At 38.0% G+C, this 27844-nt stretch overlaps 1 protein-coding gene across 1 annotated transcript in view; it reads left to right on the top strand.

Annotated features, from left to right (window-relative positions):
* Nucleotides 1-24457, top strand: part of Nav3 (neuron navigator 3) — a 291149-nt gene extending 266692 nt beyond the window's left edge. The window contains exons 25-35 of the mRNA XM_051139705.1: nucleotides 3365-3486; nucleotides 5009-5181; nucleotides 5421-5513; nucleotides 6701-6854; nucleotides 8749-8923; nucleotides 12668-12765; nucleotides 14930-15025; nucleotides 15825-15993; nucleotides 17239-17564; nucleotides 20099-20302; nucleotides 23976-24457. Of these exons, the coding sequence (XP_050995662.1) occupies nucleotides 3365-3486; nucleotides 5009-5181; nucleotides 5421-5513; nucleotides 6701-6854; nucleotides 8749-8923; nucleotides 12668-12765; nucleotides 14930-15025; nucleotides 15825-15993; nucleotides 17239-17564; nucleotides 20099-20302; nucleotides 23976-24095 (1730 nt within the window). The 3' untranslated portion in view covers nucleotides 24096-24457. The remainder of the gene's footprint in view (nucleotides 1-3364; nucleotides 3487-5008; nucleotides 5182-5420; nucleotides 5514-6700; nucleotides 6855-8748; nucleotides 8924-12667; nucleotides 12766-14929; nucleotides 15026-15824; nucleotides 15994-17238; nucleotides 17565-20098; nucleotides 20303-23975) is intronic.
* The last annotated feature ends 3387 nt before the right edge of the window (nucleotides 24458-27844 follow it).

Raw genomic sequence — 27844 nt, 5'->3', positions numbered from 1 at the left:
TGCTATTATTCTTCTCTAAGTTTATATATCATATTTATTACCAGTCTGATAAGTGAGCCTAATATCTATATCTATATCTATATCTATCTATCTATCTATCTATCTATCTATCTATCTATATATATATATTCTTATGCTTGGTATTATATTGTGTCTTAAAAATGGAAATAGAAAAGAATAAGTAAATCAAGTAGTTTACAATACATTTAAGTTAAAGAAGTACCAATATATACATATTTGTGTATATGATCACTTATAAATATATTTTAAAACTATAACAAAGAATGTTAAAAGCTTGGAAATTAAAAGTATGGAAAATTTTCTTTTCTTTACCCAAATATAGTATCAGTCTTTAGGAGTTTTTTCTTAACTATCAATTTTAATTAAGTTATATATGAATATATGTATGTGATTTTACAGACACATGATCTGTGTATAAGCATGTGTACAAGCGTGTGTATGTGTGTATGTAAAATCATGGTTAACAGCAAATATTTTTAGAATAATGGTAGATGACTATGGTTATGTTGAATGAACAATTAGTTTATATTACAATACAAATAGTTTATAATACAATACAATACACTCGGCCCCATGTATTCATTATCTCCTGTACAATGGTGCTGGCTATAGAAAATAATAGATACAGTTTTCTCCTTTGACCATTCTGTCTGGTGAGGAACAGATAGAAATGGTTGTATGTTGTCATTCATACAGTTGAATATGCATATCCAAATAGTTCTAAGATGGTCAATAGGATGGAAAAATAGAACAAGGCAGCATAGGCAGGAGAGGGTCTCTCATTATATCAGCATTTAAGGGAAGATTTAAAAAACATCTAAAGTGATGTATGGAAGAACATTCCCAGAAGGCCTAGGAGCACAAATAAGGAGCTCGGCATCTTTATGAATTTCATGTAAGACAAATAAGGAGGCAATATTAAATGTGTTGAACCTTGATGGAATCATAAGTGCTGACCAGATTCCTAAAGTTTACAGATAGTGAGTGCTATTGAGGAGCCAGAATCTTTTTTGTCCTCACGAAAATTAGAATCCACTAAGAGGTTTAAAGGAAGGCAGATGATGAAAATTTTCTCCTGAAATGAGCATCCTAGCTCCTGCTTATTGCATGGTTTGGCAGTGAATGAGTTGATAACTGTTCTTGCAGTAGTTCAGGTAAGCGGTATTGTTCTCTTCAGCAGGGCAGCGGTGGGGCAGAGGACTGGGAATGGAAAATGAGTGAGGGCAAATGTATGCCCTTATAAATTGGGTCTCTATAGGAGAACCGGACATGAGTTATTCATTCCGTGTATGATAAGGTCTCTAGAACCCATCAGCACTGACCTGCCCTGTTTGTGAGAGCTACTAGAGAGAAGGTAGCAAAAGCTGGACCCTGTTTGTGTAAGTGCATGGCCAACAGCAGCAGAAACTGAAATATGGATATTATCCTGTCATCACACGTTGAAGGACGCCATCCTCCTCTATTGTCAAGGGAGAGCAGTACATATGAATGTATTGATCTAAGTTTCAAATCAGTAATGTTTTAGGCATTTAAAAGTAATCAATATTTTTATCATTACTGTTAAAAATGATAGTGAGATCAGACTCCAAGGATTAAGAAAAAAGAGTGCTGCTTTACCTTCCTATAAAGTTTGTCAATATGATTATGTTGCTGGAAATACCAAGGTGTTGGTATGAATTTACATGATGATGAGGACTATGAAGATTTATGTTTATTTTCATACATAACACTCTGCACACATACACTTGTTTCTACTATGCTCACAAAGCACAAATTGCAGCTCACTGCCATCTGCTCTTTTTACTCTTTATTGAATTAACAAATGGGTCAGGCTTTATTTCATGCTGTTATTTCTATGGAAACTTTTTAAATGCTATATAGTAACTTTTGACATTGTACGAGTTGCACTGAAGTGTTTATGCCAGGCTGATCTATATTGAGGCAAATTAAATATAATACTATTATATCCTAAAAGTATCCCACTGGCAATATCAGTGTGTTGCAAATAGGTAAAATTTCAATTTAAGTTTTAATTCTAATAGCTCTAACTGCTGTAATTTAATTGTTTAGGATGAGTAGATGCCCTTCGAAAAGAATTCAATACCAATTGCCATTGTCCTCCAAATTTCTTCTCTTGAAATACATACATTCTAGAACTATAACTCAGCCATGTAATAGAATCAGAATTAATATAGGACCAATGGTCACATCACCATTTTTCATTTGTATGACCATGTGAAGATTAGATTTTGTAGCTAAAGTATATCAGGAGCATATTAAGCATTGCTTTCAGTATTACTATTTTATATTGGGACAGGGACCAGGGGTGTGTTTGTAAGAATTTTACTAATTCTATATTATAGAACACTACTATAGAATATTTGTTAGTTAATACTCAATTGTATTATTCTATACTAAACTCATTATCTGTTTAACTTACAAATAGCCTACTTCAGCTAGGCATGGTGGCACATGCTTTTAATCCCAGCACTAGGGAGGCAGAGGCAGGCAGATCGCTATAAGTTGGAGGCCAGCCTGTTCTACAAAGTGAGTCTAGGACAGCTGGAGCTACACAGAGAAACCCTGTCTCCAAAAAATAAAAAACAAACAAACAAACAAAAAAGGGAAATCGCCTACTTCCTCTCTGTGTCTCTGTCTCTCTGTCTCTATCTCTGTCTCTGTCTCTGTCTCTGTCTCTGTCTCTCTCTCTCTCTCTCTCTCTCTCTTACACACACACACACATACACACAAACGAGAAAGACAGTTTAATTCAATTAAAAGTCTGTTGGTGTTTTTTCCCTCACCCCTTCTCTTACTTTGGTCTAGTTACAAAACATCTTTGCAGTTCATGCTCCTCGCCTGCAAGACGATGCATTTGCATGACCTGCAAGGATTGTTTTGGCACTAATCTACTATGAGTCCATGAAATGGAAAGGTAATGCACTTGGCCTTGGTAACTTTATTCATAGCACAAATATTAAGAAGACAGAATTCATTCTTAGCGTTTTGTAATTTTCCATTTGCTCCATGGTACTAATTATTAGAAGCAAATTATTTTGGAAACGTCAGATTTAGGTATTGGTAAAAAAATCTCTAGGTAAGCCATTCTGTTTTTGACTAAACTCAAAACTCTTCAAACCACTGTGACCAGGGGAAACATGACTCTTTATGTTTTCAGCTCCGTTAATTAAAACAAATATGACTATACTTTAATAAATGCATCAGACAAAAACTACACCAGCCTGAGCCATAGAAAGCCTTACTGAACTTTAAGACCGTACACCTCATGTCTCCAGACTGAGACCATGAGTGAATGAATGTGACATCCTTTCTCTGTTGCTAGATCTCCGCCTCAGAAGACAGCATTCTTCTGAAAGTGTTTCTAGTATCAATAGCGCCACGAGCCACTCCAGCATTGGCAGTGGTAACGATGCCGACTCCAAGAAAAAGAAAAAGAAAAACTGGGTAAGACATCCTCTCTCTTCGAATTCAGAACTTGTGGTGACTCGAGGACTTAGCTTTTTTTCTTTAAGGGCCTTAGAAATCTCCAGCAGTTGACAAAGCTCCATTCAGGGACCAACATCTCAACTCCTGTACTTCTCCTAGGATTAGGGAGACCTGGTGCTGAAGAGCATGCATGCTGGAGCTAGGGCTGAGAGCGGGCCTGTACTGTCATGATGGAGAGGAGTAGGAAGATGGGTGTGGGAGGGGGAAAAGAGAATTGAAGGTGGTAAAGAGAAAGAAGAAATCTTGAAACCTATGCCTTCCCCCATGCTCTGAATTTTACAGAGTGTACAGAGAATAAAGCACCAGTTCATAAGAAATCAATTAAATTATTTTCTGTTGACATATATATGTCATATATATACATACATATATATATATATATACCCATATCCAACAGAGCATAGTAGGAATACAGAAATGGACCATAGTAGGAATACAGACATGAATATTAAAGGAACTGTGTATTAAATAAACTAGAGGTATTTTTCTCATAATTTATGATAATATTAATCAGCCACCAAAAAGCAAACAAGAGTGCTATGCTACAGTAAAGAACAGAATTTCTAGTGATTCCTTGAGACCAAAGTCAGCATTCCCATTAAATATGACTTTTGATTAAACTCAAAACTAGTTGGGACTTTGACTGGTGCTTTATGTAAATAATGCAAACAAATATCTTTTTGTTTTAAAAAATGTTTATGCAGGTAATATTTTAAAATACTGATCAGCCTTCATTCCCTTGATTTGTAATTCCACACTCTTTCATGTTTCTGCAAGGTGAACTCTAGAGGAAGTGAGGTGAATATGAACTGTGGGCATTTGGCATGCATCTATACGAAACACCCTACCTTGGCATGAATGCTATTCATTTTGGCAGCAGGCTTTTATACCTTTTAAAAACAGATTACCTTGGATGTCTTTTCTTTGTGCCTTTTCATTTTAATCTCAAATTTTAAAAAGAAGTAAGACCAGTTTCTGAATAGAGCTGTAGGGGACACCAATTCTGGTTTTAAGTAGCCTTGGAATTGGAAATTTGAATAGAAAAAAAAACCCACAATTAATGAAGTGTTAGGTGAATTTGGTTTCATTTTGCTTTTTAAGTTTGTACTGTCAGCAGGATATAACTTGATTGTACTGCTAAAGTGGCCATTTAAAACAAATTGCCTTGAAGAGAGAAGCCTTGGGAACACAGATCCCTTCAAGGTACTTAGTTTTAAATGAGTGCTCTGACAGCCATGCCCTTGACCTTGCACTATTTAAAAGCCCTCCATGTTTGCGCTGTGCTGTATTAATACAAGAACAAAGGGGAAACACAGAGCACAGTATTAATGTTTTAGGGATACTGTGCCGCCATTGTTAATACTCCGCTTCCATATACTGACCCCAGGCAGTGGCTAGGATGGCACCTGCAAACTAACGCCCCAAAGCCAATGCCTCAGAGTTCAGAAGAACAGAGACATAATTTCTGTCCTTCTTACAGCTGAGAAGTTCTTTCAAACAAGCCTTTGGAAAGAAAAAGTCCACCAAGCCACCTTCCTCACATTCGGACATTGAAGAGCTAACAGACTCGTCCCTGCCAGCCTCCCCCAAGCTACCCCACAATGCCAGCGAGTGTGGCTCCACATCCATGAAGCCCTCTCAGTCAGCTTCAGCGTAAGTTCTTCCCTTTGTAGAACTTTGACCTACTTCTGGCAACTGACTTCAGCTCAGGCCCATGACTATGTCCTAAATGCGCTTGGGTTTGCTGTCACAAACACAGCATCTTTCTGTACCAATTATTTCAGTTCTTGCTGGGAATGGTAAATAATGTTTGTTTCTTATATTTTCTTATGTATCTTTTATCTCATTCTATGCTTTTCTAAAGCATTCTCTTTTACTTGCATTTATCCAAGTGTCTGTGTAACTGTGCGAACGTGCAGGTCACCCCTTGTCTGGCCACCCAAGAAACGAAACAATGGCCCTGTGATCTACAAGCATAGATCCCGGTAAAAGAGTGTGTTGCATGAGACTGTAAAGACGCAGGTTCTAACCTAGCCATGGACTTCCCCCCCCCCCCTTTTCTAAAATCCTTTGCATGTGTTACAAGCCTATTCAGTTCCTCGTTTTTCAACTAAACGTTAGTTTCTCAAAACCAACCTAAAAATCTAATTGTCTGAATGCACTAGATAACATGACATGTCTATGGTACCCAAAATGTGATAGTATAAGGAGATCAATCACAGCACGTAAAAAGTTATTGATGTTATACAGCTACATATGTTTTATAATGTGTTTAATGCAAATTTTTCTTGTATGTGGAGTGACAATGCCTATTATACCACTGCTTTGACTGCATAATTTCATCACTTCACATAAGGAAAACATGGTGTGGTCCTTTCGTATCAACTCCCTAAGTCTTCAGATTTTAAATGGACATCTTACAAGTTGATATGAAGGAATCTTTTGATGGTTGTCTTGAACATAGCTAACCATAAAACGCAAACGAAGCAATAAGGCTATGCCGTATGTGACCTTCAGACAGCTTCCAGCGAGGCTGCTGGCGTGGGTTGAAATCGGTGGCTTAACTTCATTAGTTGTGATCTCCTAAGTCTTCAGAGTCCAACAGGAAGTTTATGTAACACTTATCCATTATTTAAACGTCCAAAACTAATCTCTGTAATTTATTTTCTACAATGTTTATATTGGACTTTCATCAAAACTGAATGACAGCATGGAGGCAAATAAGGTTATAGTGTGCACAGTTTTATAAAGGGAAAAAAAATCAACATTCTGAGAATATAATGATTTGGCTTTTAAAAGGGAGACTTTCATGTTACAAATGGAGAGTTAAGCTCCTTGACAAATACACGATGAAATGTAGCGATGACTTCTATTTGTGTCAGCCACCAGGGAGTTCTGAGGATCGCTTTCCATCCCATAGCACCAGACTGTTTTTAAAGTTCATGAAACAGGACAAAAAGATGAAAAGAAAAAAAATAGCTGTTTTCAGTTTTGAACCTATGGATGAGTGCTGGTAAAACCCTCTTTTTTTTTCTGTAGGTTTTGCCAGCCACAGATAATTTCTGTGCCTGGTGGATATCACTGAAGCTCAGCCTTTAAGAGAGCCATTCCTTTTCCTAATTCTCTGGCTTTTGCCCTGACCTCCTCCACTTTGTGTTTGGTTTTCCTTTAGCATCTGTGAGTGCACAGAAGCTGAGGCGGAGATCATCCTGCAGCTGAAGAGTGAGCTCAGAGAAAAGGAATTAAAATTAACAGATATAAGGCTGGAGGCTCTCAGCTCAGCTCATCATCTCGATCAGATCCGGGAAGCCATGAACCGGATGCAGGTCAGTGCCACAGCTCCTTCAAGGGACAAAATGGAGAGATGAAAACAGACAAACAAACAAACAGGAAAAAAAAAATCCAGCCTTTTCTCTTTTCATAGTCATCTTAGTCATTAAATAACAAATTCTACTTTTAAAATACTATGGAACCACAGTCTATTTCCTTTTCAGTCGTTGCATCTCAGCTGTTAAGTACTAAAAGGGAGATTTGCTGAAATCTAAGTGGGCAGTGGGAGGGCAAATGGGGCACTTGTACTCAAGGACTAGTCAAGATGTACATGCAAGTGAACGGATTCAGGCAGGGAGTCAAGTGTTAAGAAAGTACCGTGATTTTTACTTTCTTACTTTCCCACTAGTTAATTTTGTGTTGGCTCTTAAAAGATGTTCTTTTGCCCATTTTCTGTTGAAAAGCAAATAAAATAAAATAAAATAAAAAGGAAAACCAGAGACGTTCATCATAGGCTTTGAGATATAGAGGCAGTAGCTATTCTGATGCTAGTTGTGGCCGCAGAGCTTCTGACCTTTCAGAAGCATCTACAGTCTAAGTTCAGAAAGGGTCTGTGCTCTGACTCCTTCCATTTTATTACTGTAAAGCAATGATGACTCAGTTCCTCAGACTCTGGAAATAGGAAAAGCAAATGCTAAGCAGGTTTACCGACAGCTGTAGAGGTTAACAGAAAGGTTCCCAAGGTTTGTATGCGTGTAGTGCCCTGTTCTGCAAAACAAAAACTCCCTCCTTTTGTGAGCTAGGATGCTGAAGACATTTAAATCACCTTATAATTAAGCTGTCTTTGCTTGGTTTCTCTACTTTATGTGAATTCACATATGTATGACTGGCATAATTTTCCTGGGAAAGTCTAACATATTTTTGTTCTTTAAAAAAAAAAAAAAAAGCAAATTTCATTTCACACACCCCAATCCCAATCATCTCCCATCCTTCCAAAGGAGTAGTAGTATTAGGGCTTGGGAGAAGGTTCAGCATTAAGACTGTTTTCTGGTCTTCCAGAGGACATGAGTTCCACAACCAGCACCCAAGAGCTATAATTCCAGTTGCAGGATCTGATGGCCTCTTTTGGATTCTGGAGTCATCACACTCAAGCACAAACCCACACATGTATACACATAATTAAATTATCTTTAGAAACTGAAAAGGGAAATATTAGGACATATTTCAGTTACATTCTTTAAGATTTAGTTTGTTTATCTGTGTGAATGTATTTGTGCATGTGTGCACATCTGTGTGCATACAACTAAGCCAGAAGATCAAATGTCCTCTATTACCCTGAGTTTCATGGCTAGCAGAGAAGCCAGCAAGGCACAGTGAACCTCCTGCCTCCACCTCCACTCCACCTCATGCCAAACGGGGGTTACAGGTGTACAAGGATGCCCAACTTACTCCATCTGTGCTAGAACCCAAACTATTCTTAATTGCCGAACCATCTCTTCAGCCCTTTTATTTTAATTAATTAGTTAATTAATTAATTACTTTTGCAGTACCGAAAATTGAATTTAGAACCTTACAAAGCAATCTCTCAGATATTAGACTATATCTTTAACTTTAAAACTTACTAAAAATATATTTTAACAACAGGATGGGGGACATAGAGCTTAGTATAAAATGCTTGCCTTGTACATGTCATGTCCTGGTTTGATACCCAGTACCACAAATAATGGCATTCCTAGTTGTGTCTGTACTGGGAAAATGGAACAACTCATGCATGTAAAGGAGGGGAAAGGGTTTTCTTTTCATCTTTGGGATTGAATCCGGCTTTCATAATTTATGTTTGTTGTACATTTTACCGTAGTATTTAACAAGCATTCAAATTAATTCTGATACAAAGTTTATGCCATTTTTCTCAAATGCTTCTTTTTTAAACATTTTACATCTTCACCCCAGAACGAAATTGAAATATTGAAGGCTGAAAATGACCGTTTGAAGGCCGAGACCGGTAACACAGCTAAGCCTGCTAGGCCTCCATCTGAGTCCTCAAGCACAGCCTCTTCCTCTTCCTCTCGCCAGTCCTTAGGGCTTTCGCTCAACAACCTGAACATCACAGAGTCTGTTACCTCAGGTGAGTCAGTGCGCCAGCGTGACCAGATCCATGTCCGCTTACACTTTACTCTTCTCAGAGATGCCTGGGGTCACCCTGAGATCAGGAAACTTTTACCTGTCTCCAAAATCCTCACACCAATCCTCAGAAATAGCTAAAAAATTTATCCCATAAAGCCATTTATTTTGTTTGTTTATTTAGTTCGATAGTTCTAGGGAGACAGGGGCTGGCCTGCTCCTCCACAGGCCACTTGGCCTTGGACACACAGGGCTCCAGCTGCCTCTGACGTTCAAGTCCTGGAACTTTATTTTGGTAAATTTACAAGAACATTCTCTAATACAGAATCTGAGAGATCCAATTTTCTTATCAGTTTTCAAAAAAAAAAAAAAAAAAAAAAGCACTGTGAAGTACTTCTATGGTTATGAAAAAGATGGATAGGAATAAATATTCTCTGTGGTGCTCAGTGCTTGTGAAGGTAACAATAAGTCCATGCTGGGGAAGAGAGTTTTCATTGTCCAGAGCCAACTTCTAAATTTGACTGTGCTGTCCTTCGTGATGTTGGCTTCTGTATCACCCTTTCTGTAGCTCTATTAAATTTTCAACAAAGGGAAAGAACATGCTGGACTCTCTTATTGTATTCAGCATACTAATGATAGGACAAGGGTACAGTTCTGATTTAATTTCAAATAGAATCATATGACTTAATTTCATCTTCATATCTGATGCAAAATTCAGTTATCAGGTATAACTCTTCCTGTGACATTCAATATTGGACATAGAATTTCCTTTATGAATTGTTTACATGGGAATCTGTGGTAATTGCATGGCACAACCACCAGATGACACTGGAAACCAATGAGATACATGTTCCTTGGTAACTACACAGCGTCATGGAATCAAGATACTGAACTGTTTCCTCTAAATTGTACCAGGATGTACAAAGGTCTGAGGATGAGAAGAAAGAATATAAAGAAATGATATTAAATGCCGAAACTCATTGTAGTTTTATTAAGTAATGTCTTTAAAGAAAGTCGGGATATTTACATTTCTACTTTGATGGCCTTTCATAATATAAAAGAAATACTATAAAAATATTTTCCTTCATTATATATCCAGAAAAACAGTAAACACATCTAATAAGTCAGGCAAACAAGCTTTATAAGCAGTTGGTACTGTAGCTTAGTGTTCCACTGAACAATTACAAATAATTCATTATATTCTTCTGGGGATTGTTACCTCAGGTGATATGGAAAGACCCAGAGTGAGACAAGCCAAGAGCAGGATTTTAATATTGTACATACAGAGAAAGAAGAAATGTTTTAGACAGCAAAACTTATGAGCCATGTAAAACAGGTGTTTTGTTTTGTTTTTTTTTAATTCTCATTCAATAGTCCTCCAAAGTAGGCTGTTTCCACTCCATTTTACACTGGAGTAAACCAAATCTTAGGAAAGTGGCGGAGGTCATAGTTGTCAAGACAACGTACTCAGCAAGTAGAAGTAGTATTTAAGCTCAGATCTAGATGAGGCACTGACTGGGGTATTGACATAATTTTACTTTAATTATCTATCTATGTAAAGGCCAAACACTCCGTGTTGTCAAGAGAAATGTTGAATGTTAAGCTTAGATTTAAGAGTTAACATAACATGAAGTGAATATAGACATGTGAGACCAGCAATCAAGTCTACCCACTTTGGAAGACAGCTACCTTTCAGCATCACTGCAGAGAACTCTCTGACTTCCCTCCCACTGGTCTCTACCTTTCTTCTGTCATGAGCATGTTCCTAGAACTTCTGGAAATGTTTTGTCTTTAGTGGGTGTGGCTTTAAGCACAGGCTTTTATGTAGGTATCCCAGTAGCCCAAAAGTGGTAACCTGAACTCACTATGTGGCTAAGGTTGGTCTTGCCCTCCCAGTCCCCCTGCCTCTTCCTCACAAGTGCTGGGACTACAAGCGTGTGCCACTGTGCTAAACTCATACCCAAGTCTTAAAAGTTCGCACAACTCTTTTCACTTGCCTTTGTTGTAGCTTTCGTTGTTGTCTGAGCCAAACTTTTTTCTGGTTTTTTGCTTCCTAAAACTTCTCAGGCTTCTGGTCTTATTTCCAACCCTACCTCCTGAAGGAAGTCCTTTCTTTTTAGGACTTTGTCCAGTCAGTTCCTGTCTATTTCACAGCCCTGTTTTTTTCCCCCCAGCATATTCTGAAAATGCTTTGTTAAGAATATGCATCCAGAGAAGCAAGAATTTTAGTTTTTCAAACTTTGATGTGCATCTCAGTGTCCAGATGACTTTATTTTTATGCTTACTAAGTATTAACTGGATATTTATGGATATTTAAGAATAAATGAGCAAAAGACTGAAGAGGAAGTTTGGTTATGAATTATAAGAAGTTGAAATATGGACAACCAATAGTGTGCTGCTCTAAACTTCCAAAATTTGGAACAACAATTTAAATAATTTTTAAGAAAGCATTTTATTAAGCTAGTATTTGTATATCTCAATAGTATAAGTTTTATAATTCAATATATATGTATATTCCATAATCACCTCCTTAGGGTCGAAAGCATTCTGTTTCTTCAAATGTCAATCACTTTTATCCTTTGAGAATTTCACCCTTATTGCAGTCATTTTAAAATACATCATAAAAAATACGTCATAGATTGTTTTGGTTTTGGTTTTTTGCTGAAGAATGACTAGAAATAATTATACAAAATTTTGTTTTTGAAGAGAATAGGCAAATAGGAAAAAGACTATGACAGTATCATCCAGGAAAATAGTTAAATTCTAGTAAAGATGGTTTTTTAATGGCTTAAAAATTTCCAGTAAAGCGGCGGGAGGGCCAGGATTGAGCTCCATGAGAGAGAACTTGCTTAGACTGCATAAGTCTCTAAATTCAATCTACATTCAGCAACAACAACAACAACAACAATAATAATAATAAGTAATAATAATCAGTAATAATAATAAAACAACTTTGAGTAAAAATTTTTATGTACTATATCTCTAAAAATTGGTTTTAATTATATTATCTTAAGTAATTTTTGCCTCTTCCTTTATGAAGTTACATACTTTACTTCTATTGATATAATAGAAGCCATTCTGGGAAAGAATAATAGCTCACACCTGTATTCCCAGGACCTAGGAGTCAAGGATTGCTATGAGTTTCAGGCTAGCCTGTGAGACAGTAAGACTCTGTCTCAAAGAAACAAAAATAGAAACATCCTGTATTCAGGAGTCATCTTAATACAATTTTTTGGTAATGATAATAGTCACAGTGTTTGTCTGTATGAAATTAACAGTTGGGTCAAAAACATGCATCCTTTAGCACATAACTAAATTATCTTTATCCACAGAATACTATCTTCATATTAGGCATGACTTAATAATCTCATCATTGCTGAAGGAAAAAATATATGTGGAATGTTTTCCATACCTATTCCCCAAATTGGACATTTATCCACTATGACATATTTTGAATTTTAATATTTAATCTCATTTAAAAATCTGTTTTTACAAATGCTACCAAGATTTAGCATACTTTAGTAACTATTAGAATATTTCTAATATTTTTATATTGAAATATTAATATTGAAATATTAGTCCCACCACATCCTCTTGAGGGCTGAGGATTTTCTAACCACTGTTAGGCTAGCATGGGAAATGGGTACCACTAGCAGCATTTACATTGCTGGATGGAGAAAACATGGGCAGGTAGCAACTCTGAGCTCATGGTACTTCTTAGTGATTATGTTTCTTTTGAATTTTGTAGATATTTTGCTAGATGACACTGGTGATGCAACTGGACATAAGGATGGCCGCAGTGTGAAAATTATAGTCTCTGTAAGCAAGGGCTATGGTCGAGCCAAGGTATTGCACTAATCTTATATTCTCTATAAGCCACCAATGAGAACTCTTATGAATTTAAATGTGTTGTGAGTCTGAGGGTTTCTTCTTGTAGATATCCTACTTTCCCCCCCCCCCCCCGATGGTGCCAGCTGAGTGAGTTATATAAGATGAAAGGATAGAGACAGTAAAGAAAGGACATCTCAATGCACAGGTCACTAAAGCTGCTGTGTGATCACTGGACAAACAGGAAGCTACAAGATAATCAATAGCCTAGATGCCATAGAGATGGTCTCCTGACATCAGTATTGCAAAGTCCGATAATGACACTTCTTCATGCCCTTTTTAAGCATACTCCAACCTAATCAGGCAATGACTTAGCACCTGTATTCAAGTATTTTTTTCAAACTGATGCTATTTGACTCTGTGTGCTAAAACTCAATGGGATGTTTAATTGCATTGTTACTCAGTAGCCCAAAATACATACTTGTATTTTTAATCTAAAATAGAAAAATATTTCAAAGGTTAAAAATAATTAGAGTACTTGAGTTTTACAAATGAAGTACCGCTTGTGACAATGTTGCAAGTAGTCCAGGATCATAACCTTTCTGCCTGAGCTGCAGACTTGGGTCCACTTTTCCCAAGTGGGCATGTATGTCTAATGGTCTCAGTGAAACCTAAACTGCTTCTAATTAAAAAGCAACTAATCTAAAGCCAGGTTAAGCACCCATATTCACTGCACTATAAACATACTAGACAGAAAGTTCTCCCACCTAGAACAACCCAAATAACAATGTGTTCCAACATCTTTTCCCAGTGCAGCCCATGAGAGTTACCTTGGCATGTGAGGACTGCTACCATAAAGGGACATGGTGGTGATGGGCTTAGAAGTCCTTTTCTACCAGTTCTAGAGGCTGACAATCCAAGACAGACAGTTTGGATATTGGTGTGGGCACTGTGGGATACACATAGTCAACTTCTTCATTGAGTCTCGTGGTGCCTCTCCTCAGCATCTCTGGGATGAAGAGAGAGGCTATGCCAAAGACATCAATCTCACTCTCAGGGTCTGCAGCAGCCCTAGATGTTGCTTAGTGTCGCTATCCTGGAGATCAGAAATTCAGGAAATTAATTTGGGGAACATAAATATTTAGCCTCTGAAAGTACTAAAACTTAGCTAAGCATTTTTTTAAAAAGATGTTGACTTCTAACTCAGATGATATTTTGCTAAAATGGCGATGATCGCTTACACTGCCCCCTGTTAAATATTACAGCTAAAGAGACTGAAGGTTGGAGTCGGCTGTGCGAGTTATCTCTGATCCCATTATTAGTGAAGTGGTAGATGCTATGTGTTGTAGAATTCATGTGTTCTAAATGCTTGGCTCAACGATTATTATACTACATGCTAATGCCCACTAGGCTATTGAAACTGGGATTCTAATGTATTTATTAATTCTACCCACTGGTATCATAATTATTATTTCCACCTCACAGAAAAAGATACTCCAACGTAACTACAGCTGACAAAATCTTTGCATTTCTCTTATTACCAGAAAAAAGAATTCATTAATCCACTGTATTAATAATTTAGATATACTATTCAAGTATGCTCCACAAGTTTCCCTTGTGGTTCTTAGAAAATCTCTGATAAATTCAAAATCACACCTGTTTTTCCAATAGGTAAATATCACAGTAGCATGGGTTATCCAGTTATTAATGATGCATTGGGTTTTTTTTTAAATCCAATTGAAACTGAAAACACTGTGTGCTTTGTTTTTCAAAGATAAAAATATTATAAAATAATAATAGGAAGTTCTAGACTTATTTGACAAGATCCATTTTCTCTCCTATTTCTTCCTTCTGCACAGACTCTCATAGAAGGAGTGAGTAAGCCAAGTGCATCACTATGACAAACAATCCTCTCTGATGCTTCTCCCATTCTCTTTCTTCTGAACAGCTTACACACCAGTTTCCCTTTGCCTACTATGTCATCCAAGCTCTTTCCTTTTTGTTGTTTTCCTCACTATTATTTTATTCACTTGGTTGACTAACTCACTAGGATATATTTTATTTTATATGAACCACCATGTTCAATATTAAACAGCAACTACATTAATACAATTTTAATGGAAAGTACAGTTGATGAAGTCCTAACACTGTTGGGTCTTACCTTCTTTTTGTTTTCATTAAGGACCAGAAGTCTCAGGCATATTTGATAGGATCCATTGGTGTTAGTGGAAAAACCAAATGGGATGTCTTAGATGGTGTTATTAGGCGTCTCTTTAAGGTAAGTTTTTGAAAACAGCCTGACATCACTTTTCATATTTTTCTCCTCTTGATGTTTTACTTAACTTTCATAGCTTAAATGTATCTGATTCCCCTCACCCCATCTCAATATAGAAAGATTTCTGTCCTTGTACTGTTTAATATAACACTTCTTATATTGTCCATCCATTTTTAAAAATATGTTTTGGCTTTTGTTTTTGTTTTTGAGACAGGGTTCTCTGTGAAGCCTTGGCTGCCCTAAACTCACTTTGTAGAGGAAGCTGGCTTTGAACCAGCAGTGACCCACCTGTCTCTGCCTCTCTGAGTACTGAGATTATAGCTGTGAACCACTGTGTCCACATTTTAAAAATGTATTTGTTTTATGAGTATGAGTGCTCTGCACATAAGTGTGTGTGCCGTATGCATGCCTGATGGCCAAAAACGTGACCCAGATCCCCGGGGCCTGGAGTTACAGATGGTTCTTAGCTGCTACTTGGGTGCTGGCAGTTGAACTCAGGTCTTCTGGAAGAGTAGCAAGTGTTCTTAACCACAGAGCCGTCTTTCTATCCAAAAAGCCTACAGCACTGGCTATGCCAAGTGGTCTCCCATCTAAGTACTAAACAGGACCAACCCCAATCAGCTTCTGAGATAAAAAATAAACGGGTCTATCCAGGGTGGTATGACAATAAACAAAACTGTGAATCAAAGGACTTGACAAGCAGCTTTACATCCTTATGAAATTGTATTTGTTCCGGATGAGTTGAAACTCTGTTTTGAAATGTATTTATTTATTTTCTCTGTGTGTATATGGACCGTTTTAGGAATATGTGTTCCGAATTGATACATCCTCTAGTCTTGGTCTGAGCTCTGACTGTATTGCTAGCTACTGTATAGGAGATTTAATTCGATCCCATAACCTAGAAGTGCCTGAGCTGCTGCCTTGTGGATACTTGGTTGGCGATAATGATGTCATCACTGTGAACCTGAAAGGTAAAAAAGAAAAGCTCACCTTTTACTTAGACCACTTCGTTTTGTTTTTTTGTTTGGTTTTGTTCTGCTTTGCCATTTGCAGTTTGTTAAAGTTTGCATACATTATAAATTATATTACTCTCTGTCATAGTTTTGGTGTGAAATGGAGTCATTGGTTTGTTTAGAAATCTAAATTACTACCAAACCCATTAAAATCACAAGAAATTAATTTTTCTGTTCTGTAAGGTTGTTCTGAAGAGTCGCCAAGACTTGTACAAGAAAGTGAATGTGGGGATTTCAGCGTATTGATTTTTTTCTGTCTCACCCTTATGGGAAGAGCTTCCCATGAAAATTATTGTGTTTCCAAGAATAGTATATTCACCACTACATTTTGGAGATAAAATATGTGTATTCAATAAACATCCACAAAGCTGTAGAGAATAAAACTTAAGAGGCAGGGCTAATGCATGCTGTTTCCTGGGCTTGGGCTGTTGTGACAGGTTATAGCTAATGTAACACCAGACACAGGCTTGTGTCTCTAGTTCCTTGTGTGCACATATTCAAGACTAAGAAGACATCTACATAAACTGTGGGTTAATAGAGGGACTCGTCAATATTTCATTTTATAATTAAAGTAATTGGGCTAGTAAAAGGAAATAATGTTGCTTTTCTTTTAATCCTTTGCAAAACACTGCAATTTGTATTGTTTCAAAAGCTTAAACGGCTATAAGGCTATGGTGCTTTGATGAGTGGCAGGAGGTAATAAGGGGGGGGGGGCAAGTGCTGTCCTCTAATTTGAGATAGGGTGTCACTATGTAGTCACAGCTGGCCTTGAACGTATATTGTCTTTTACTAAGCCTGGCTCAGTCCTCATGAGGCCGTATCCCTGTCTTGCTTATACAGAATCTTACATATCTCCCTTTCTTCTCTCACGCTGTAAATACACCTCTTAGAGAAATGAGAACAATTGTTTATTTTAATGAATTTGAATTTATGCCTATCTTTCTATAAGCAATAGTGGAAAGCAAGCAGCTGGCGGTGGAGGGGAGCCTGAGAAGGAAGCACTGGATCTTCACTCGACCATTTTATCAATATGTTCTCTGTTCAAATGACAACAGATGCATGCAAGTTAGAAATAGCTAGAAAGTTATTTTGTACGAGCTGCATTCTAATGGCAGACAAGGCTTTATTTTGGCTTACTAATATATTTCTAATTCTACCATAACCAATAATGTTTATTTTTTTTCCCTTTGTTTTTTCCTTCAGGGGTAGAAGAAAATAGTTTGGACAGCTTTGTTTTTGATACACTGATTCCTAAGCCAATTACCCAAAGGTACTTTAACTTGCTGATGGAGCACCACAGAATTATACTCTCAGGACCGAGTGGTACTGGAAAGACCTATTTAGCAAACAAACTTGCTGAATATGTCATAACAAAGTCTGGGAGGAAAAAAACAGAGGATGCAATTGCTACTTTTAATGTGGACCACAAGTCAAGTAAGGTGAGTCACAGAATACTAAGAAAACAACTTCAGCAATTAAGGTTTAAAATTATGTGCAACTTCCATTTGACACATGGGGGAAAAAAGTCAGTATCATCCACTAAAGTTATAATCTAGTGGATGAACAAACATTGCTTTAACTAATGTACATAGGACTGCTATTTTTGATAACAGTCATTTACCATGTACTTGGAAAGGCACTGGGGTTATATGGAAGAAGATGTCAGAACCTTGCTGCTGACTTCCCTTAGACATGCATGGACAAAGTGTTGGATGAGAACAGCAGCTATTATTCATGGTGCTATGGAAACAAGAGGGTTAAGTGACTCCTCAGGATGAGCCAGGCTGCATATAAAGACAATATTTGGTTTAAGCATCAATAAATGAACAGAGATTAACTGGGACATTTCTGGAATAGGAATTGATTTGGAAATAACTTTGATCGTTGCAGAAACACTAGTAAGGCAGCAATTTGCTTATATCATGTCTCTGGAAAAATTGTGCCTGAGAAATTTGAGGAAGTGAAGAATGTTTCAGTGGACTATGGTTCTAAGACGCCACAGTCATCCGACCAGTCTCTGTTATTACATTGTCACATGAGGCTATAAAACCTCATTGGCACTTCCTGCTATACTTAGTAAAATAAAGAGTGCTAAAATAGGAATTATGTGATGGCTAACATGTTCACAGCAGTGCACTAGTTTTACCAGTTCTGCTTGTTACACTCTCAGCTGCTGCTACCTGAGTGCTCTTAGGAAAGCACAATTGTCATAAGCATTACCTTGATGCAGTCCCAATAAGAGAGGCTGCATAGTACAGTTTTCAAAATGGCCTCACTGGACAGTGTAAACTCAACAAGCCTTTTGGTGTGCTAGGCTATTTCTTGTCACTACCATGACGGACCTGAGATAAACTCAGAAAGAGAGAGGGGAGAGAACATTTGTTCTGTCTCACCTTTGCTGAGAGTTCAGCTCATGATCAGCTGGGCCCTCTGTTGAACCTGGGAATGTAGACTGTGTTAGACATAAGAGGATGTGGTGAGGAGGACATGACGGTCTCATGGTAGCCACATATCAGACAGAAAGGGAGGGAATTTGTCTGAATGATGGGTATACCCTTTAAAGATATGCTCCAGGGATGACCCCCTCCTTCAGCCCTTCTCTTTGCATAGAGCATCCAGTATCAACCCTGCATTAGATTAATCAATTGATGATATTATTGGCCACTTGGTACAGTCAGTTCCCCAAAGCCTGCCTCCTAGCAAATAACTACAGTACACCAAAGCCTTTGAGGAGACATAGAAAATCCTTATCTGGGATTTGCAAACTTGCAAGAGGTACTGTCTTTCCAAAAACCTACTTGATTCTTCAAATGAACCAAATGCTTAACTAAGTGAACAGAGCTCCATCCCAGTAGGGCAGATCATTACGTATGCAGAATTAGGGGATATTAGATTCCCTTTGTACCTTTATTTTGTTTTCTCAACTTTAAAATGACGGAAATTTTAGAGTCGTGTTAAGGACTCAAAGAAAAGTGCATTCTTTTGTTTTGGCAGTATGTGGATATATAGAAAGAGATAGATAAACTATCCAAAAGGTAGCACATGCTCCTAAATTATACTTATTATTAATTATAGCCCTTGGTTTCCAATGCAGATTTCTTGCACAAGTATACACTTACTCTTCCCCAACACAATATACCTTGCTTCAAAATTATTCCCAAACAGTAATATGCATAAAGTGCAGTGGTGCTATGTAACTTTTAAAGTATGAATATTTATTTAGAATTCAGCATTATTCAAATTGTTGTTATGTCACTTTTTGTCTTCTATACTGAAGAATGACATAAAGCCCAAGGTCGAAAACTTGACTCCTCGCTAAGCTGAATGGGAGGGAAATGAATGCTCATTTGCTCCTATCTGCATGTGTACTATGTCCTGTGAGCCTGTGTCTTTGTATGTTCACATGAAAGCCTTCTAGTCACTGTACTCTCCTTTCCAGCCAAAAGATAAATGAACTCTGAGGTCTCTTGGCCAGACCTTATGTCCTCCTTGGCTTTTCCTCAATGTTGGCATGCCAGAGCTCCGCAAGTTCTTTGTTTTGAAAAATAAAACAAACAAACAAAAAAATGGATTAGAAAATAAGTAAAAAGGATTTGAACAAGAAGACTAAAGCATTTTGATAAAGTGAAGGATCATTTTGTATATGACCATTTCCATATGAATTAAATATAGGCACTCTAAATGGGATGCAGTTTGACAATGTAACTATAATAGGTCAATTCCTATAACAAAATGATTCTTTTAAAAAATATATATTTACATATGTGTGGAATAGGCATCTGTGTATATGTGTGTGCATCTTCCTTTTTACTTCATTTTGTATCACCATAAATGTCTATATTTCCTTATAGCAAACCTCTTTGAGAGTCCCTCCCCCACTTCAGGTACTCCGTTCAATTAAGGTAGTAAGTGAGCTGTGTAGCTATGCATATGTTCAAAATATGGAAATTTTTCCTGAAACTTCCCTAGGAACTGAATGTGAAAATGGTCAGCTAATTAGAAGTCACTTTTGTTTTTTTCACCTAATAGAAATGACATATATGTATATGTGGTGAACTTTTAGATGTATGGGAAACGTGCACCGTGGGAAGATCCCTCCAAGTGGGTCCTTGACACATACCCATGGAGTTCTGCATCCCTGCCCCGGGAGGGCCCAGCATTACTACAGTTGCGACCAGAAGATGTTGGGTACGAGGGCTGCACATCTACGAAGGAAGCCACAACGTCAAAGCACATCCCCCAGACTGACACAGAAGGGGACCCCTTGGTAAGGCTGTCTGATCATTCTTTTCCTATCTTTATGTCAGTGTGTAATCATTAGCTCCAAGCTGCCAGTATCAGAGGCCAGTTACTGTAGGTAAAATATGGAACCAGCCTGATAAGGATGATCATTTAAACTGTCACCTTAAGCTCAATTTCTCTGTGAAATTAAAACAAAACAAACACAAAGCAAACAAACAAAAAACCTTGTTTATCTAAAATTTTTTTAAAAAATCCTAAAATCAAGTCAAGCCTATAATTATACATTAAATTGTGTTGATATGTAAGTAGCCAACATTTTAAATATCATGATAGTCCAGTAGGTATTTAAAATATGTTATTAAAATGTGTCCATAAATAAAAACATAGCCAAATGTACACAGAAGAAAACTATTTACTATAATGCAACTAGCCTAATCAAATGCACAGTTAATCTTCTGTTGCTTTCAGTAGGGAAGGGTGAAGTCTTTTGTCTTTAAATTTACTTATTTTTATGTGTAGTATTGTTTTACCTGCGTTTATGTCTCCCTGGAGGTTCCAGATCTCCTAGAATTAGTGTTGCAGACAGTTGTGACCTGCCATGGGGGTACAGGGAATTGAATCCAGGTACTCTGGAAGAGCAGCCAGTGCCCTTAATCACTGAGCCATCCATGTGGCTATCAAAAGGAAGGCACTCTTACCACTTTTCTCATTGTACTAGTTCGTATAATTTTAGTTTTAGAAGCACCACAATAATTTAAGTAACTGTTTAGAATTCCATAACTATGAAAATACTAAATACTTATTGCGATTAAGAATAAAGATTACTTTTTGTGTATCTGCTTTGTACTCTTATAGTATTCTACTAAGGAGAACCTCAAGAAGAAATTATAACCTTGCTTGCTCAATGGCAGAAAGTCCTATCTAAAACTGAACCTCAGTTCAGATATATTCTGCTGTGAACATCCATATACTGTCTCTGTCTTTGTTACTATATGTTTGTATAATCACTAATCGAGAGCAAAAAATTGTATTGCAGTCTAATCTAAATTAGAAATCCGTGTAGGGAAATTACTATTGTAAGTAGCACAGTTTTGAATATTAACAAGAATGTATGTTCTGGTACACTGAACGTTATTTTAGAAATAAAATGTCTGCTCATCATCAAAATGTTGATGTTGGCACATGCATTCTGAGTGATCCTGGTGGGTATCAACGTTTACAATCGTAAAAGGACACAGTCCAGCGGTGACACAAGATATGTGCCTGCATAAGTCGCATACGCTGCAGGAGACTTGTTGGGTCAAGGTGTGAGTCGGTTAGGGGACTTCACAGTTGGGATGGTTCAGCGGGGTGTTGAAGCAGGCAATGGCATTTTTCATGTGGTTGAATGTAGAGCCATTGAAGGAAATATTGCACAGAAGATCGCCAGAGAGTGCAGTGAAAATGAAGAGTTAGAGGCCAAACATCAGTTGGTTGGAAGAATCAAAACTCTAGACTTGGCCAACTGGTAGACCACGTCGAACCATTTTGTTTTCACGGGTAGCTAAAACTTAATCACACAGACAGTGGAAAGCCAGTAGGTAGTTTTGAGTTGTGTTTATCTGTTTAGATTTGTAGTTGTTTCGCCTCATTCCAGTAGCAGAGCAGAGGGTGGAACGTGGACCGGGGTAACTGGCAGAGCTTCAGGCCCTGTGATCACATGATAGTGGAGTCATATGTAGACCCACCTCCTTTTTGTAAGTCCTTTGATTTTAATATAGAAAACAACACTACTAGACACAGAGTGAACCTCACTGTGTGAGTTTATTACAGACCTCAGATTGGGAACTTATGTTAATTGAACCTACTATATAGCACCATTTTGTTTTATTTATATATATATATATATATATATATATATATATATATATATATATATATATATATATATGGCCCGCACGTATGTGTGTGCACAACACATGTGCCTAGTGCCTACTGGAATCAGAGGGCATTGTATATTCTCTTTTTAAGCTCTTTTATGGATCAGCTTTAATCAAATATTTAAGTTTCAGATATTTGCACAAACTACTTCTATCTCATATCCTTGTGTAGGTTTAATAAATTCTGGAAGTTAAAGCTGAAATGTATTGAAAAAAATGCCTTGAAAAATCAGAATGATTTAAAAAATACTCCATAACCATAGCCACTTTGTCAAAATGACATTCTTGCTGGAAGTGATGATTACCAGTTCATTATTTATTTCATAAGCACTTATTGAACACACATTTTTTTAGTGGCACACAAATAAACATAACCTTATGGAAGACCAAGAAATGTTATTTTAGCTAGCCCCTCTCTATTTCTCTGAGTTGAAAAATAAAGGACAACTTTGATCACTGAAGAAAATACTACAGTGAGTGTTTGGCACTTAAGCAACATAAAGTTTACTGTACTGTAAGAAACCCTCGATAAGAAAACAAGTCCCCAACCCTTATGAAGACAGGCGCCAATTACCCCGTGCCTTCTGAAACTGTTGAGCCATCGATTTTCCCAGTCTGCTTTTAAACATTCTTTTTCCCCCCTGCTCCCATCTCTAATAGCAGGGACTGCAGATCTATTGAAATCTAAGCCTTTTATTTTATAATACATTGGAGAGCTCTCTCTCTCTCTCTCTCTCTCTCTCTCTCTCTCTCTCTCTCTCTCTCTCTCTCTCTCTCTCTCTCTTTCCATCCCCAGGTGCTCTCATGCGCAAGTCCTCTCTCCTGGAACAAACGCTATGATTCTCCCGTGAAGCTGAGAAGCTTGAGACAGCTGCTATTGTTCCAGGAGGTGGCTTTTGTTCTCAGTGATGTATCAATCATATTTCAGCCAGAGCCTCTTGGTGACAACAAACACTTGACAGTGATTCTTTCCTTTTCTCCCTCTTCAAATGCTCATGGTCCACTTCCTCTAGTTACCCCCTCTTGAGGTCAGCTCTGGAGCAACAGATGGTGTACCCTGTGCAGCAGCTGGCTCCATTCCACCCAGCTCCCACCCCCACCCCCCCCCCACCCCCGCTTTTCTCATGGAACAGTGCTTGCAAGTTTCGAGAGCGCTCTCTAGATCTTCTATTTCGTTGTTCTTTTCTTTTTTTATCTCTCTCTCTCCTCTCTCTCTCTTCTCTCTCCTCTGTCTTGTTCCCCTGTCTCCTCTTGTATCTGTCTCTCCTCTGTCCTCTCTCTGTCTCTCTCTCTCTCTATATCTCGCTCTCTCTCTCTCTCTCTCTCTCTCTCTGTGTGTGTGTGTGTGTGTGTGTGTGTGTGCATGCAAACGCATGCGTGAAAATTCACAACTTTACTTGCCATTCAGTGCTCCCTGCTTCTCCCAGCCAAAAAGCTGAGGAGCTTGGTTTCCTCTCCTGCAACGGACCCAGCTGTCCAGCTGAGATAGTTTCCTTCCCTGTTTCGCTGCTGAGGCCGTATTCATTCACATCCCCAAATAAAAGAGCTATCACCCAGGCCTATTTTGTTCTTCTGTTTTCGAGCTGCAGTCATGTTTGAGAGAAACAATTCGAGAGCCAGGGTGGTGAGCGAACCCCCCCCCCCCAACTGCCGTGGGTATTTCATTTGGATGGGATGAGAAGAGACAGTCTTCTGCCATGGCTCAGAGCCCTGCTCGTCCTGGTGCGGGCTGCCTTAATGCATGGTTGCTCACAGGGATGTCTCTTTTTCTTTCTTCAGATGAATATGCTAATGAAACTCCAAGAAGCAGCCAATTACTCGGGCACACAAAGCTGCGACAGCGATAGCATCAGCCACCACGAAGACATTTTGGACTCATCTATTGAATCCACCCTCTGAAGGGTGACAAAGTCAGGCAAAGGACTATGCTTTCTAAAGGGGTGTTTTTAAAAGACAGGTATTATCACTAAACCACTGCCAGTATGAAAGACCCCTGTCCAGGGCCCTGACCCAGCGTTGTGGTTTCCAAGGAGGCAGCAGAATTAAGGTGGAACCGCCAAGGCGCTAAACTGAAATGGGAGCTTAAGTTGATTGTATTCCTAGGCGGTTTTCCTAACTATAAAGTTAGCAAGGGCTCCATTACCCGACTGGAAAGGACCCTAAACACAGGGCAACTGAGTAGATTTTTGCAAACGGGCATAGTGAGACTGGACGTTATTTTCTTCCTCTTTCAAAGTTTACAATGCAAACCTATTTTTTCTCTCTCTCTCTTTTTCTTTCTCTTTTTCTTTGTTGTGCCTTTCTTTTGTTTCCTCTGAGGGGCTACCCTCCTCAGGCAAGGCTCAGTTTTCTGATCCAGGCGACCTCCTTTGTGCCACATGGTGCTGGTGACAGGGCTCTCTCGTAGTGTTTGTGTTGTGTGCTCACTCCATTGCAGAATGAATCCAAGAGGCCAGTCCTCCATAAGCACAAAGGGAATTGTGTGACCACCACCAGAAGAAGAAGAAGAAGAAGAAGAAGAAGAAGAAGAAGAAGAAGAAGAAGAAGAAGAAGAAGAAGAAGAAGAAGAAGAAGAAGAAGAAGAAGAAGAAGAAGAAGAAGAAGAAGAAGAAGAAGAAAACCACTGTGGCAAAGGGGAAGGGCCACTTTCCTTCCAACGGCTACGCTCTCCCAAAGTAGGCTCCCTTCTTCTTAGTGTATGAGTCAGGGTTTTATAAGGTTGTTTTTACCACAGTGGTCTTTTCAAACCACCTGCCCACTGCCTGAACCAGAGTTTTATACCAATTATTAGTCAACACTGACAAAAGGCTTTTCTAGGGCTTTATTTGTTTGAGCCTTTTCAGTGAAAGAAAGAACATTTTTCTATGGTGCTGTCTCACTGCCTTAAGCCAGATTTCCCCAACAGCTTAGCAGTTGGTTTCAGTCCTAACCCATCGGTCATTTCCACTGCCAGTTCACACACACAGCAGCCTCATTTCTATACATCATTATTTTATTTTCATTTTTCTTGAACAAATGGGTAGGAGAGTTGTCAGTATTTTTATCTTACGAATCAAGAGATCTCTTTGCCTATCCTGCCAACAGTGAGAGTTGCTGAACCCCTCTTTGGCCGTCATTTAAAAGCAGAGCCCCGTGGCTTCATCCCACTGTGCTCTAAGTGAGAGCATCTCAGAAGGTGGGAGATTCCTAATTCAGATCCAGCTGAGCTACAAGCTCAGCTTGGATTCAACATGAGCACAACTATTAGGCTTTCCTTCCCTCGTCTTTACCTTTCAAGAGGAAAAAGGTAGTTTTGACGCATGTTGTTTTGATTGCTATTGTTGTACAGGAGACACTCAGCGTTAAAGAACACTGATGCAGTCAGTCACTGTGGAAGAGAAAGCATTTATACTGTACAAGAAGGTTAGATTTGCACAGTCTACTGGGTAGGTATTGTAAATAATGATTTTTTTCAAACTTGCACAAAATCAAAACAAACGCAAACAAAATTGTATTTTATCCTGTTGGTGTTAAGAGGTTGTTTCACTTGCTGAGACTTCCTGTATGTTGCAAACAAATACAGAATGCAACCCCTCAAAGATGTTATTATCTGGTGTGTTTGTCCTGTACTTACAAGTTGTTGTGACAATGCAGGAGCCATCAGTGCTAGAGTGAGCATGCTTCAGAACTGTACATGAGGCTGGTACATTTTTGGATGAGTAACTGTCTAAAAGTACATCACTGTGGCAGGCTAAGAAGACAGTGCATGAAAACTAATAAGTCACCGGTGAAGTTACACCACCCACAGAGGACGGGCTCAAAGGCTATGGTCAATGCCATGGTGTAGACGTAGCTCTGTGCGCCTTTTAGGACATGTTATTGGTGCTACCCTCTGTGACCACCTATGGATTGGTTTCTGTAGAACAAAATTAATAACAGGAGGTATCTGTGTAGATTTCAGAGAGCGTTACTAAGTGTTTAGGTCCTTACACGGTGCTATTGCCCGGAGGGATGTCAGACTGAATTAATGCACACAGAATTGCCACCCTGACTTTGGAGCCTCAACTGTGGATCAAATCCGTTGTGCAACATCGACGGATGTAGCTGGATGAGTGACTAGCTGCCCTTGTATGATACGTGATCTAAAGGAATTGCTAATCTTTTCCTGCCATTTCTAGAAACACAGTCCACACATGAGCATAAACAAAACTTCCTGCAATACATCCCAGTAGGTACGCCTAGTTTACAACTTAAACTAGTTTGTGAAGCATTTGTCTGTATACATTTTATATTTTGTACATTTTTTGATGTAACATATCATGTAAATAGGAAGAAGCAGTGAAAGAAATCATCTGAAAAGTTTTGTAGTCTTTGTAAAGCCCCAACAATGAGTACTTGGTGTCAATGGACCTAACTGGATGATGTATTTTCTATTGGTTTATTGTTCCTCTAGCTTGTAAACCAGCTTGCATATATTTTTTTGCAAATGTGCACCCTGTATCTGTCTAAATTATTACTTTGCCATTAAAGTGGAATTATTTATTGACAACAAGGTGTGGTGTCTATGTATGGGGAAATTTCTAACAATTATGTGCAGGGACATGTCAAGCTTTAAAATGTCTCTTCACTATTAATATGCCATCATTTGGGATCTGTGTCAATCTATATTTTATAAGCACTATAGAAAGGGCTCCAAAGCTTTTAAGTAAATAAGCTAAATAGATGCAGTATATATGTAGCTTCTAGAGTAAAAGTTATTTATTCAGTGAATATTTTTGAAAACTCCAAGTGGTATTCAAATATACCTGATGACAAAATACAAATTAATATAAAAGTAAAATGTCAATATTCACTGAGGTAAATCAACTCAATACGTGTTTATTTCTTTTTATTTCCTTAAGTTCTCTTTTGACTTTTTAATCTTAATAATGATTTTTAAATCAAAAGTAATTTGTATGCATGTGTGTGTGTGTGTGTATAAAGAGTGGGAGATAAAGACAGAGGTGGAGAGAGTTTATAAAATACAAAGACACTTCTTTTAAAATTGTCGTTTTCTTTCCAAATAGGACATTTCTTCAATCTTAGTAGTATGATGTGTATTTGGATACTTACTGTTTTTTTTTTCACAGTTGAAAAGTTCTTGAATTACTTATCCTGAACTATAATCAGTGTCTTTATCTCTATATTCAGTTGAGAGATACAGAAAACGTGTACGGTTTATCTCATTCAGATTATTAATGAATTAGTCCAGTGCTTAGGTGTAGCCATGTAGTTCAGTGGTAGAGCACTTACCTTGCGTGTGGGAAGCACTGCTTTATTTATTTATTTATTTATTCATTTATTTATTTAACTGAGAGGGATAAAACAAAACCTGAATATGACTCTTCTAAATGAAACCTCAGGCTGCTCAAGTGGGTATCTAAACAGAACCAACCATTCCTCCCGTGTGTCTACTGAACCTGCAAGCCTCAATTTTCTCATTATAAAATGATGATAAAAGTATCCACCTCCCAGAGGTCACCATTAAAAATAAATCAAGTTTTATTTATTAAGTGAAACTGCCACGGCAGTGCCTAGCTCTCCTATTGTCACCAGAATAAATATGAAATAGTTATTGCCCTATTTTCAATATTCTTAAAAATAATACATACAAAAGTTATTTTCAAATA

This window comes from Acomys russatus, chromosome 31 (genome assembly GCF_903995435.1).
Source record: "Acomys russatus chromosome 31, mAcoRus1.1, whole genome shotgun sequence".
In the NCBI taxonomy this organism is placed as follows: domain Eukaryota; kingdom Metazoa; phylum Chordata; class Mammalia; order Rodentia; family Muridae; genus Acomys; species Acomys russatus.
This window is presented reverse-complemented; position numbering and strand designations above follow the sequence as displayed.